This window comes from Oncorhynchus clarkii, chromosome 23 (assembly GCF_045791955.1).
Source record: "Oncorhynchus clarkii lewisi isolate Uvic-CL-2024 chromosome 23, UVic_Ocla_1.0, whole genome shotgun sequence".
Classification (NCBI taxonomy): domain Eukaryota; kingdom Metazoa; phylum Chordata; class Actinopteri; order Salmoniformes; family Salmonidae; genus Oncorhynchus; species Oncorhynchus clarkii.
The window spans coordinates 62,035,540-62,050,373 of NC_092169.1; the positions used below are offsets into that span (position 1 = coordinate 62,035,540).

Genomic DNA, 14,834 nt, shown 5'->3' on the forward strand with positions numbered 1-14,834 from the left:
ACGGCCCAGTATATCACCGGGGCCAAGCTTCCTGCCATCCAGGACCTCTACACCTTCAGAGGAAGGCCCAACAAATTGTCAAAGATTCCAGCCACCCTTGTCATAGACTGTTCTATCTGCTACCGCACGGCTACAGTTCTCTGCTGCCAATGACTGGAACGATTTGCAAAAATCACTGAAGCTGGAGTCTCATATCTCCCTCACTAACTTTAAGCACCAGCTGTCAGAGCAGCTCACAGATCACTGCACCTGTACATAGCCCATCTAACTACCTCATCCCCATACTGTTATTTATTTTTTCTCCTTTGCACCCCAGTATCTCTACTTGCACATTCATCTTCTGCACATCTACCATTCCAGTGTTTAATTACTAAATTGTAATTACTTAGCCACCATGGCCTATTTATTGCCTTATATTACCTAATTTGCACACACTGTATATATACTTTTTCTATTGTGTTATTGACTGTATGTTTGTTTATTTCATGTGTTCTCAACTAGCCTACCTGGTTAAATAAAGGTGAAATGTATATATATATTTAAAAGCCGTAAGTCTAGGTCCAAAAGGTTTCTCAACAGCTTCTATCCCCAAGCCATAAAACCTCTGAACAGCTAATCAAATGGCTACCCAGACTATTTGCATTGCCCCTCAGCCTTTTACGCTGCTGCTACTGTCTGTTTATTGTCTTTGCATAGTCACTTTAACTCTACCTACATGTACATATTACCGGAATTACCTCGACTAACTTTTGCCCCTAAACATAGCCTCGCTATTGTTATTTTACTGCTGCTCTCTAATTATTTGTTACTTTTATTTCTTATTTTTTTACTTATCTATTTTTTTTTACTTAACAGGTATTTTTCTTAAAATTGCATTTTTGGTTAAGGGCTTGAAAGTAAGCGTTTCACTGTAAGGTCTTCTTCATGTGTTGTATTCGGCGGCATGTGACATATCCAATTTGATTTGATTTGATATATTCCTTTTTGTAACAGTGGTAGAGAATAGATCTGTGTCTGGCGGACGGAGAAGTCTGCTGCTGCGGTGTTACACGGTCATCTGCCTCGGGGAGCGGAGGGATAGAGTGTTTCACCACGGCAGTGATGTGGGTGCGGAGGGATACCATGCTTTACCACGGCAGTGATGTGGGTGCGGAGGGATACCGTGTTTTACCGCGGCAGTGATGTGTTCCAGTGTTGGTCTACCTCGGGGAGCGGAGAGATACCTTTTCCACGGCAGTGATGTGGGAGCGGAGGGATACCGTGTTTCACCACGGCAGTGATGTGGAGCGGAGGGATACCGTGTATCGCCACGGCAGTGATCTGGGAGCGGAGGGATACCGTGTTTCGCCACGGAGCTGAAGATCGACTGTTTACGGGTGGAGACGGCAAGGAATTTAAATCCCCCCCCGGGTTGTTACGCTACACGTTAAAGACGAAATAACAGTGGTAGTTGATGTGTTTCTTTGGATTATTCAGTTCAGTTTAATGTAGTACATGTGAGCTCGATAGGCCGTCGGTGTTAGAGTTTTCCAGGGGGTTGTTTTCGCTGTCAGTGGATGGCCATGGCGGTGGAGACGCGACCGGAGCTGGTTGGGAAGCGGTTCCTGTGTGTCGGTGGAGACGAGCCGCTGGATCTCCGGGATATCGGCCGCTGGGGCTGGCGAGCTGGGGTCATCCGAGCCGTTACTCACCGGGACAACAACCATTCAGAGCTGACGGTAAGGAATTTAATATTATTTTTAATGGTTTGTCCGACCATCTGTAAAGATGAAGTTAGCTTCTTAACGCCGTTCGCTGGTCTTCAGTCGCTATTGGCATATAATTATAATAAATACATAGATAATGTATCTTGTATGAAGTAAATTTAGTTTTGTATCTTTTAAAACTGTTTGGCAGTAGCGTCAGACGTTAGTCTTGATCTATCTACCGTAAACCTGACGTTATGCTAGTTTAGCTAACTGGCCGTTAGTAAGGGCGCGTGTCAACAATGTCAGAGATTTCTAACAGCAAATAAACCCGAGAGAGATGAGAGATAGCAGGGAGAGAAAACATGGAGAGATAACATGGAGAGAGAGCAGGGTGAGAGAGGGGTAAGCAAGCAGAGAGATAGCTGGGACCGGTTTCCCAAAATCATATTAAGGCTAAATTAATCGTCAGAACCATTGACCTGTGATTAAATTACCTAGCTAGCCAACGTTGAGTCGATCACAGCTCTAGCGACCCTTTCCTCGATTTCCACATCAAGGCTGAAATTCCATGACTTGTACAATAATTAGCTAGAACCTGAAGTGCATATTAACAACTGGCATGCCCACCAGTTGTAAAGAGGACAAACATGTTGAATGTGCGGGATAAATAGGTCAATAATTCCAGATTTGTCCTAAATCACAGGGCCCATGTAAAAACCCACTATTTGTTGTTTGTTGCCAGATTTCTAATGGTAAAGCAGTGTTGCTAATGTAGCCTACGTGAATACTGTCTGACAGGTAGCCAGATAAATGAATAGTTGCATTTAGTTTGGGCCCCTTTTTATCAGCCAGGAATGAACAGCTGAGTGAACACAAGGATTTAAGATTAGATCATCATGTCACACACAACTTGCCTTTGTACTAGTGTCAGTAGCTGGAATAGCAACACAATTACACTGTCTGGCTGTGTGTTGCTGGTTGAACGGAGGGAGGCCTGTCTGGCCGTGTGTTGCTGGTTGAACGGAGGGAGGCCTGTCTGGCCGTGTGTTGCTGGTTGAACGGAGGGAGGCCTGTCTGGCCGTGTGTTGCTGGTTGAACGGAGGGAGGCCTGTCTGGCCGTGTGTTGCTGGTTGAACGGAGGGAGGCCTGTCTGGCCGTGTGTTGCTGGTTGAACGGAGGCCTGTCTGGCCGTGTGTTGCTGGTTGAACGGAGGCCTGTCTGGCCGTGTGTTGCTGGTTGAACGGAGGCCTGTCTGGCCGTGTGTTGCTGGTTGAACGGAGGCCTGTCTGGCCGTGTGTTGCTGGTTGAACTGTCTGGCCGTGTGTTGCTGGTTGAATAGAGGCCTGTCTGCCTGTGTTGCTGAGTGGGGAATCTGTAAACGTGTAGCTAACAATAGCGTCAAAAAGTGTTTGTGTGTGTGGAGGGAGAATAGTACAGTATGTTTTGAGGAGTAGGATCTGAACAAGAACACCTTGGCTACACTCATTCATTCTTATCACTGTTAAAACCAGACTGCATGTAGGCCAGCTAGTTGTTTCAATGACTTCTGTTTCAGAGAAAATACACCAATCATTTTACTATGACAGTAACGGTAGTTGAAATGAACATGTTATTTTGTTGCCCTAGGAGACAGAATGTAACATGAGACTGGTGGTGGTCAGCAGCACCCCTCCCCCACCGGTACCACAACATAAGGCAGCCATGTCTGTGCTCTATGACAGTAACGGTAGTTGAAATGAACATGTTATTTTGTTGCCCTAGGAGACAGAATGTAACATGAGACTGGTGGTGGTCAGCAGCACCCCTCCCCCACCGGTACCACAACATAAGGCAGCCATGTCTGTGCTCTATGACAGTAGGCTCTCTCTGGTTTCCAGATTGCAAAGCCAGGGTTCGGGCCCCTGTCAGCAGGCCAAGCCGCCGGGGTTCGGGCCCCTGTCAGCAGGCCAAGCCGCCGGGGTTCGGGCCCCTGTCAGGAGGCCAAGCCACCAGGGTTCGGGCCCCTGTCAGGAGGCCAGGCCGGGTTTCGTCTAGGCTAGCACTACATCTCCACAGCAGCTGATTACCAGACACTGCCTTTCCAGCGTAGGTCTGATAGTTCTCCTAGATTAAATCCCCAACTTTCAAAATAGGATAGGTCATGTCAATAACATTTATTGTTAATATAGTGTTGGGGATAATATGTTGACATGATTCCTACTAGTGCCAGTACAGCCCTGGTAATCCATAATTACCGCTCTGTCCCTCTTCACCAGAGTGTAACATGTTGTTTCACACAGTTGAAGGACACTAACAAAGCATTGTATAACATCAAGATGTCTTCCACAATAGAGGATCTTCAAACGTCTGCCTGGCCCCACCCTCTGCAGTGAAGAGTTTCATTACTGGAACACTGGGAAGGAATTGATTGTTTGGATTAACAGTAACTCTGTAAATCCATAAATACCTTTTTTTCAACACGTCCTCCTTAAAGAACCTGTTTAGTTACCTTGGTAGGCTGTAGGCCAGGTGGTCTCAGTAACCTGGAGTGGGACCCACTTCCTGTTTCCAGTCAGATACATGTTGGAATCATTGGGTCCTGTTGAGTTGGCCAGGAGATGGAAATATGTCTGTCGTAGGACTATACAGCGTTATTTACACCACTACTGATTGTTTCAGACGTCTAGTGGTTAGAGTGGAGGGCCGGCGGGTAGCCTAGTGGTTAGAGTGGAGGGGCGACAGGGTGGCCTAGTGGGTGGAGCGGAGGGACGGCAGGTAGCCTAGTGGTTGGAGTGGAGGGACGGCAGGTAGCCTAGTGGTTGGAGTGGAGGGACGGCAGGTAGCCTAGTGGTTGGAGTGGAGGGACGGCAGGTAGCCTAGTGGGTGGAGCGGAGGGAAGGCAGGTAGCCTAGTGGGTGGAGCGGAGGGGCGGCAGGTAGCCTAGTGGTTAGAGTGTAGGGGCGACAGGGTGGCCTAGTGGGTGGAGCGGAGGGACGGCAGGTAGACTAGTGGTTAGAGTGGAGGGACGGCAGGTAGCCTAGTGGTTGGAGCGGAGGGACGGCAGGTAGCCTAGTGGGTGGAGCGGAGGGATGGCAGGTAGACTAGTGGTTAGAGCGGAGGGACGGCAGGTAGCCTAGTGGTTAGACTGGAGGGACGGCAGGTAGCCTAGTGGTTGGAGCGGAGGGACGGCAGGTAGCCTAGTGGGTGGAGCGGAGGGGCGGCAGGGCTGCCTAGTGGGTGGAGCGGATGGGCGGCAGGGCTGCCTAGTGGGTGGAGCGGAGGGGCGGCAGGGCTGCCTAGTGGGTGGAGCGGAGGGGCGGCAGGGCTGCCTAGTGGGTGGAGCGGAGGGGCGGCAGGGCTGCCTAGTGGGTGGAGCGGAGGGGCGGCAGGGCTGCCTAGTGGGTGGAGCGGAGGGGCGGCAGGGCTGCCTAGTGGGTGGAGCGGAGGGGCGGCAGGGCTGCCTAGTGGGTGGAGCGGAGGGGCGGCAGGGCTGCCTAGTGGGTGGAGCGGAGGGGCGGCAGGGCTGCCTAGTGGGTGGAGCGGAGGGGCGGCAGGGCTGCCTAGTGGGTGGAGCGGAGGGGCGGCAGGGCTGCCTAGTGGGTGGAGCGGAGGGGCGGCAGGGCTGCCTAGTGGGTGGAGCGGAGGGGCGGCAGGGCTGCCTAGTGGGTGGAGCGGAGGGGCGGCAGGGCTGCCTAGTGGGTGGAGCGGAGGGGCGGCAGGTAGCCTAGTGGGTGGAGCGGAGGGGCGGCATGGCTGCCTAGTGGGTGGAGCGGAGGGGGCGGCAGGGCTGCCTAGTGGGTGGAGCGGAGGGGCGGCAGGGCTGCCTAGTGGGTGGAGCGGAGGGGCGGCAGGGCTGCCTAGTGGGTGGAGCGGAGGGGCGGCAGGGCTGCCTAGTGGGTGGAGCGGAGGGGCGGCAGGGCTGCCTAGTGGGTGGAGCGGAGGGGCGGCAGGGCTGCCTAGTGGGTGGAGCGGAGGGGCGGCAGGGCTGCCTAGTGGGTGGAGCGTTGGGCCAGTAACCGGCAGGGCTGCCTAGTGGTTGGAGCGTTGGGCCAGTAACCGGCAGGTAGCCTAGGGGTTGGAGCGTTGGGCCAGTAACCAGTAGGTAGCCTAGTGGTTAGAGCGTTGGGCTAGTAACTGAAAGGTTGCAAGATCAAATCCCAGCACTGACAAGGTAAAAATCTGTTGTTCTGCCCCTGAACAAGACAGTTAACCCACTGTTTCCCGGTAGGTCGTCATTGTAAATAAGAATTTGTTCTTAACAGACTTGCCTAGTTAAATAAAGGTAAAATAAAAAATAGTAGTGGTTTCTAGAATGTAATAATCTTCTGTTCTAAATGTTTTTGATTCTCGTTGCTTTTGTCTTATTTATTGTTGGTACAGTGACACACAGTATTAATTGACATAATGGTAACAACAAACTGCCCGAGAACATCGTACTTTCCTGAAAGTATATAACTCTGCCTGCTGATTGGCCTCATTTATTCTGTAGCAGTGTGAGTCACTGGCTTGGTACTTTGATATTTCAGACAGCAGAGCTCTCATTAGGAGTGGAGAGAGAGAGAGAGAGACTCTCTTTCACCAATGGCTGGACTGTATCCCGTAGCAACAGCAGCGTAGCCATGTGAATGACGGGTTCTCTGAGTTCACCAGCTCTAGTTAGCTCCACGTTGCTTAACATTCTCCTGCTCCACATCAGGACACGATCAGATTCAGATCCTGTTTAACACGGTCTGTTCTGCCCTCGTAGACATGGTAACCTAATGAGAAGGACAAGGCCGGTGTTGGATGTAGCGTATTTATGGTACGTTTTACCGTATAGGCTCGCCTACATGTCATGTATCATCTGTGTCTGTTGACTGATATAAAGGATTGCTACGTCATGTAGGCCCAACCTTCATCATTTACACTTCTGTTTTTCACACTATTTCACTCCTTTTCCCCAGGGAATACATACTTATCACCATGTGGTCTTTATGCCCAGTTAGTAGGCTAGGTTTTCCTCTGTTCTGAGACGGCCCAGACCTTCCAACCCATCTCTGTACTGACCCAGTTCTCTGAGACGGCCCAGTCCTTCCAACCCATCTCTGTACTGACCCAGTTCTCTGAGACGGCCCAGTCCTTCCAACCCATCTCTGTACTGACCCTATTCTCTGAGACGGCCCAGACCTTCCAACCCATCTCTGTACTGACCCTGTTCTCTGAGACGGCCCAGACCTTCCAACCCATCTCTGTACTGACCCAGTTCTCTGAGACGGCCCAGACCTTCCAACCCATCTCTGTACTGACCCAGTTCTCTGAGACGGCCCAGACCTTCCAACCCATCTCTGTTCTGACCCAGTTCTCTCTGCTCTTGTTGAATATATCCAGATGTCTTTGTTTTAGACCCAACTGTATGTTAGTTTTTCAGGACATACTTTCCCAAATCAAATAAACTGAATGTTATTCTAAGGTCTCCACTCCAAATGTTTTGGCCGTTGATATTAAAACAGGGTGGTGTTTGAGCCCCTGATATTAAAACATGGTGGTGTTTGAGCCCCTGATATTAAAACATGGTGGTGTTTGAGCCCCTGATATTAAAACATGGTGGTGTTTGAGCCCCTGATATTAAAACAGGGTGGTGTTTGAGCCCCTGATATTAAAACAGGGTGGTGTTTGAGCCCCTGATATTAAAACAGGGTGGTGTTTGAGCCGTTGTCTCAGAGCGCAGAGTGCGTATTGGAGGAGTCCGCTGGAATGCCTCAGTCATTAAACCAACCAGGACCTAAACAAGTTTACTCTTGTTACTTCATGTTAGGTACTTGGCCTTGTTTTCATAGTAAATCCAGCCCATCCTTCTGCATGACCAATATCATATTGTTCTGTAATATTATCTAGCTGTAGCTGCACTGAAAATCATTTCCACTTCCTGTTTTATTGCTCCCACTTGTATTGCTCAGTCTGTCCGTTTGGAAATACGAGCCAGTCTGAGGATCCATCAAACCATGTTGTTGTTAATGTCCTGCCTCTGTCCTGAACGCTGCTTCCCTTCCTGGCGTTAGCATCGTGTCTCCCCCCAATGGATCCCTGTTCTCTATGTAGTGGACTGCTGTAGACCAGGGCCCATGGGCCAGTGGACTGCTGTAGACCAGGGCCCATGGGCCAGTGGACTGCTGTAGACCAGGGCCCATGGGCCAGTGGACTGCTGTAGACCAGGGCCCATGGGCCAGTGGACTGCTGTAGACCAGGGCCCATGGGCCAGTGGACTGCTGTAGACCAGGGCCCATGGGCCAGTGGACTGCTGTAGACCAGGGCCCATGGGCCAGTGGACTGCTGTAGACCAGGGCCCATGGGCCAGTGGACTGCTGTAGACCAGGGCCCATGGGCCAGTGGACTGCTGTAGACCAGGGCCCATGGGCCAGTGGACTGCTGTAGACCAGGGCCCATGGGCCAGTGGACTGCTGTAGACCAGGCCCCATGGGCCAGTGGACTGCTGTAGACCAGGCCCCATGGGCCAGTGGACTGCTGTAGACCAGGCCCCATGGGCCAGTGGACTGCTGTAGACCAGGCCCCATGGGCCAGTGGACTGCTGTAGACCAGGCCCCATGGGCTAGTGGACTGCTGTAGACCAGGCCCCATGGGCTAGTGGACTGCTGTAGACCAGGCCCCATGGGCTAGTGGACTGCTGTAGACCAGGCCCCATGGGCTAGTGGACTGCTGTAGACCATGGGCCAGTGGACTGCTGTAGACCAGGGCCCGTGGGCTGCTGTAGACCAGGGCCCGTGGGCTAATGGGGGGGGGGGGGGGCTGGGAGGTGTAACTGGTTTCTACCTGGGCTGGGTATTACTAATATCACGGTACTTAGGTGCTGATATGATATTCACTGAGACGGGGACATTTTCTATGCTGTGATTTGACATGTTATAGAGAAGCACACAGGGACATTTTCTATGCTGTGATTTGACATGTTATAGAGAAGCACACAGGGACATTTTCTATGCTGTGATTTGACATGTTATAGAGAAGCACACAGGGACATTTTCTATGCTGTGATTTGACATGTTATAGAGAAGCACACAGGGACATTTTCTATGCTGTGATTTGACATGTTATAGAGAAGCACACATGGACATTTTCTATGCTGTGATTTGACATGTTATAGAGAAGCACACAGGGACATTTTCTATGCTGTGATTTGACATGTTATAGAGAAGCACACATGGACATTTTCTATGCTGTGATTTGACATGTTATAGAGAAGCACACAGGGACATTTTCTATGCTGTGATTTGACATGTTATAGAGAAGCACACAGGGACATTTTCTATGCTGTGATTTGACATGTTATAGAGAAGCACACAGGGACATTTTCTATGCTGTGATTTGACATGTTATAGAGAAGCACACAGGGACATTTTCTATGCTGTGATTTGACATGTTATAGAGAAGCACACATGGACATTTTCTATGCTGTGATTTGACATGTTATAGAGAAGCACACAGGGACATTTTCTGTGCTGTGATTTGACATGTTATAGAGAAGCACACAGGGACATTTTCTGTGCTGTGATTTGACATGTTATAGAGAAGCACACAGGGACATTTTCTATGCTGTGATTTGACATGTTATAGAGAAGCACACAGGGACATTTTCTGTGCTGTGATTTGACATGTTATAGAGAAGCACACAGGGACATTTTCTGTGCTGTGAATTGACATGTTATAGAGAAGCACACAGGGACATTTTCTGTGCTGTGAATTGACATGTTATAGAGAAGCACACAGGGACATTTTCTGTGCTGTGATTTGACATGTTATAGAGAAGCACACAGGGACATTTTCTATGCTGTGATTTGACATGTTATAGAGAAGCACACAGGGACATTTTCTATGCTGTGATTTGACATGTTATAGAGAAGCACACAGGGACATTTTCTATGCTGTGATTTGACATGTTATAGAGAAGCACACAGGGGCATTTTCTATGCTGTGATTTGACATGTTATAGAGAAGCACACATGGACATTTTCTATGCTGTGATTTGACATGTTATAGAGAAGCACACAGGGACATTTTCTATGCTGTGATTTGACATGTTATAGAGAAGCACACAGGGACATTTTCTATGCTGTGATTTGACATGTTATAGAGAAGCACACAGGGACATTTTCTATGCTGTGATTTGACATGTTATAGAGAAGCACACAGGGACATTTTCTATGCTGTGATTTGACATGTTATAGAGAAGCACACAGGGACATTTTCTATGCTGTGATTTGACATGTTATAGAGAAGCACACAGGGACATTTTCTATGCTGTGATTTGACATGTTATAGAGAAGCACACAGGGACATTTTCTATGCTGTGATTTGACATGTTATAGAGAAGCACACAGGGACATTTTCTATGCTGTGATTTGACATGTTATAGAGAAGCACACAGGGACATTTTCTGTGCTGTGATTTGACATGTTATAGAGAAGCACACAGGGACATTTTCTGTGCTGTGATTTGACATGTTATAGAGAAGCACACAGGGACATTTTCTGTGCTGTGATTTGACATGTTATAGAGAAGCACACAGGGACATTTTCTGTGCTGTGATTTGACATGTTATAGAGAAGCACACAGGGACATTTTCTATGCTGTGATTTGACATGTTATAGAGAAGCACACAGGGACATTTTCTATGCTGTGATTTGACATGTTATAGAGAAGCACACAGGGACATTTTCTATGCTGTGATTTGACATGTTATAGAGAAGCACACAGGGACATTTTCTATGCTGTGATTTGACATGTTATAGAGAAGCACACAGGGACATTTTCTATGCTGTGATTTGACATGTTATAGAGAAGCACACAGGGACATTTTCTATGCTGTGATTTGACATGTTATAGAGAAGCACACAGGGACATTTTCTATGCTGTGATTTGACATGTTATAGAGAAGCACACAGGGACATTTTCTATGCTGTGATTTGACATGTTATAGAGAAGCACACAGGGACATTTTCTATGCTGTGATTTGACATGTTATAGAGAAGCACACAGGGACATTTTCTATGCTGTGATTTGACATGTTATAGAGAAGCACACAGGGACATTTTCTATGCTGTGATTTGACATGTTATAGAGAAGCACACAGGGACATTTTCTATGCTGTGATTTGACATGTTATAGAGAAGCACACAGGGACATTTTCTATGCTGTGATTTGACATGTTATAGAGAAGCACACAGGGACATTTTCTATGCTGTGATTTGACATGTTATAGAGAAGCACACATGGACATTTTCTGTGCTGTGATTTGACATGTTATAGAGAAGCACACAGGGACATTTTCTATGCTGTGATTTGACATGTTATAGAGAAGCACACAGGGACATTTTCTATGCTGTGATTTGACATGTTATAGAGAAGCACACATGGACATTTTCTATGCTGTGATTTGACATGTTATAGAGAAGCACACAGGGACATTTTCTATGCTGTGATTTGACATGTTATAGAGAAGCACACATGGACATTTTCTGTGCTGTGATTTGACATGTTATAGAGAAGCACACAGGGACATTTTCTATGCTGTGATTTGACATGTTATAGAGAAGCACACAGGGACATTTTCTATGCTGTGATTTGACATGTTATAGAGAAGCACACAGGGACATTTTCTATGCTGTGATTTGACATGTTATAGAGAAGCACACAGGGACATTTTCTATGCTGTGATTTGACATGTTATAGAGAAGCACACAGGGACATTTTCTATGCTGTGATTTGACATGTTATAGAGAAGCACACAGGGACATTTTCTATGCTGTGATTTGACATGTTATAGAGAAGCACACAGGAATCCATACATCCAGTAGTGGGTCTAGCAGTCTGTTTCCGATGGCTTGGTTTCTGTTTTTTAACAATGACCGAGACAGATTATGGTAGTAATATGATTTACTACAGGTCTGACACATCCAAACCCTTTGAATGACAAAGTACCTGTTTCTACTTGCAGGAAGTTATCTTCAGCTGGAAGACAACCCGGTGAACCTACTGGGGTTTGGTCTGACACACTGGGTCGTATCTGGAGCGCTGTCTAGATATTCAGTTAGGGGATTAGTTGGGGGTTGCCCAGCCTCTGCTGTGTGGCATCCTATATAGTTTGCTGTGGATTAACAATTGATGCGTTTAGTACAAAGTACTTGTTGACATTGCGTCAGTCATTGTGCAGTAGATTGTAGGCCAGTAGATTCAGCAAGGTTGTGTTCTTAAATGAGTCAAATCAAATCAAATCAAGATACAGTAGATGGTATAGAGTACAGTATATACATATGAGATGAGTATGTAAACAAAGGTTGTGTTCTTAAAGGAGTCCTAGCACTTTATTTCACATCATACCTGTAGTAAAATGTACTAATCTAAAAGTAAAGAATAAGAGTAACAATAAGGAGGCTATATACAGGGAGTACCATTACTGAGTCAATGTGTGGGGTACCGGTTAGTGGAGGTAATATATACAGGGAGTACCATTACTGAGTCAATGTGTGGGGTACCGGTTAGTGGAGGTAATATATACAGGGGGTACCATTACTGAGTCAATGTGTGGGGTACCGGTTAGTGGAGGTAATATATACAGGGAGTACCATTACTGAGTCAATGTGTGGGGTACAGGTTAGTGGATGTCATTGAGGTAATATATACACAAGGGGTACCGGTACTGAAGACACACTGCCCCTGTCAATATGGACGACACACTGCCCCTGTCAATATGGACGACACACTGCCCCTGTCAATATGGACGACACACTGCCCCTGTCAATACTGGCCCAACTGTTCTGGGGAACTATGGGAAGTTTCATAATGTGACTGGCCCAACTGTTCTGGGGAACTATGGGAAGTTTCATAATGTGTCTGGCCCAACTGTTCTGGGGAACTATGGGAAGCTTCATAATGTAACATAATGTGACTGGCCCAACTGTTCTGGGGAACTATGGGAAGCTTCATAATGTGACTGGCCCAACTGTTCTGGGGAACTATGGGAAGCTTCATAATGTGACTGGCCCAACTGTTCTGGGGAACTATGGGAAGCTTCATAATGTGACTGGCCCAACTGTTCTGGGGAACTACGGGAAGCTTCATAATGTAACATAATGTGACTGGCCCAACTGTTCTGGGGAACTACGGGAAGCTTCATAATGTGACTGGCCCAACTGTTCTGGGGAACTACGGGAAGTTTCATAATGTGACTGGCCCAACTGTTCTGGGGAACTACGGGAAGCTTCATAATGTAACATAATGTGACTGGCCCAACTGTTCTGGGGAACTACGGGAAGCTTCATAATGTGACCCAACTGTTCTGGGGAACTACGGGAAGCTTCATAATGTAACATAATGTGACTGGCCCAACTGTTCTGAGGAACTACGGGAAGCTTCATAATGTGACTGGCCCAACTGTTCTGGGGAACTACGGGAAGCTTCATAATGTGACTGGCCCAACTGTTCTGGGGAACTTTGGGAAGCTTCATAATGTAACATAATGTGACTGGCCCAACTGTTCTGGGGAACTTTGGGAAGCTTCATAATGTGACTGGCCCAACTGTTCTGGGGAACTACGGGAAGCTTCATAATGTGACATAATGTGACTGGCCCAACTGTTCTGGGGAACTACGGGAAGCTTCATAATGTAACATAATGTGACTGGCCCAACTGTTCTGAGGAACTACGGGAAGATTCATAATGTGACTGGCCCAACTGTTCTGGGGAACTTTGGGAAGCTTCATAATGTGACTGGCCCAACTGTTCTGGGGAACTATGGGAAGCTTCATAATGTGACTGGTGAAATAAAGGATCTACTTTATCTCCTAACGTATTACACTAGTTGAGTGCAGGTATTTCCTTAAAGCAGCTACAGAAATGTAATAGTTTTGATGTAATGTTTAATCCTGCAGCTATTTCCAGATAGCCCAGTATATGGTGTGTGTTCTGAATGCAGCCCTAGCCTACTTTTTAAAGTTCACACACACAGATCATTAAAGTGTATTGTATTTTGTCTCTGTCGTCATGTTTGTTACTGTGGCGTCCTGAAGGTTATCTAGCCTGAAGGACCTCGACTAGACATCTGGAACACCAAGTGGCCCTTTACATTCAGGGCTCAAGGTTTGTTTCTCTGGTGTGAACCAGAATGATTTGTTTGGAGCTCTGGAACGCTGGCGGTGTTCTATGGGTTCCGTTGATGGGTTCCAGACAGTGGAGGGGAAACTTGATCCGTTAACAGATGTTTGAGCCTGAGCCAAGGAGCTGCAGTGTGATCTGTAACCCAGAAACGGCCAGCTTTCTCCTTGTTGTTTCCGATCACTCACCGAGGAGAGTCTTCATTTGAGACAGAATCCTTATCCTCCTGAGTGAGTTAAAACATTTATCTGGGTCTTGATATGTTATCATTGACTATTCAAATGAGCATAGGGCTTAATCATTTTGTAACAGAGGGGTGGGACACTATAAAAGAAACACATCCCAGATATTATCTTGTAAATATCCCTGCACAACGGGGATTGCCCGACAATGTACTGCCTGCAATTTATGGTGTGTGTGTCTGGTGGAGATGCCCGTCTCGAGGGAGATGGGATGCTTCTGGTCTCCATTTGAAGGATGTAGCCAACACAGCACATGATTTAAAGGCTTGTTTCAGCTGGGAAAAAGAAAACGAGGACATGGCTGAATATGGGTCTTATTGTTTCAACACAGCAAAAGATATGGGTCTGTTATTGTTTCAACACAGTGAAAGATATGGGTCTGCTATTGTTTCAACACAGTGAAAGATAAGGGTCTGTTATTGTTTCAACACAGTGAAAGATAAGGGTCTGTTATTGTTTCAACACAGTGAAAGATAAGGGTCTGTTATTGTTTCAACACAGTGAAAGATAAGGGTCTGTTATTGTTTCAACACAGTGAAAGATATGGGTCTGTTATTGTTTCAACACAGTGAAAGATATGGGTCTGTTATTGTTTCAACACAGTGAAAGATAAGGGTCTGTTATTGTTTCAACACAGTGAAAGATATGGGTCTGTTATTGTTTCAACACAGTGAAAGATATGGGTCTGTTATTGTTTCAACACAGTGAAAGATATGGGTCTGTTATTGTTTCAACACAGTGAAAGATATCTCTGAAATAATAAACCATGAATTATCACAAT

The 14,834-nt window shown here is 47.0% G+C and overlaps 1 protein-coding gene across 1 annotated transcript in view; it reads left to right on the plus strand.

Annotated features, from left to right (window-relative positions):
- The first annotated feature begins 1,409 nt into the window (after positions 1–1,409).
- Positions 1,410–14,834, plus strand: part of LOC139381221 (probable JmjC domain-containing histone demethylation protein 2C) — a 235,668-nt gene continuing 222,243 nt past the window's right edge. The window contains exon 1 of the mRNA XM_071124680.1: positions 1,410–1,718. Coding sequence (XP_070980781.1) covers positions 1,557–1,718 — 162 coding nt within the window. The 5' untranslated portion in view covers positions 1,410–1,556. The remainder of the gene's footprint in view (positions 1,719–14,834) is intronic.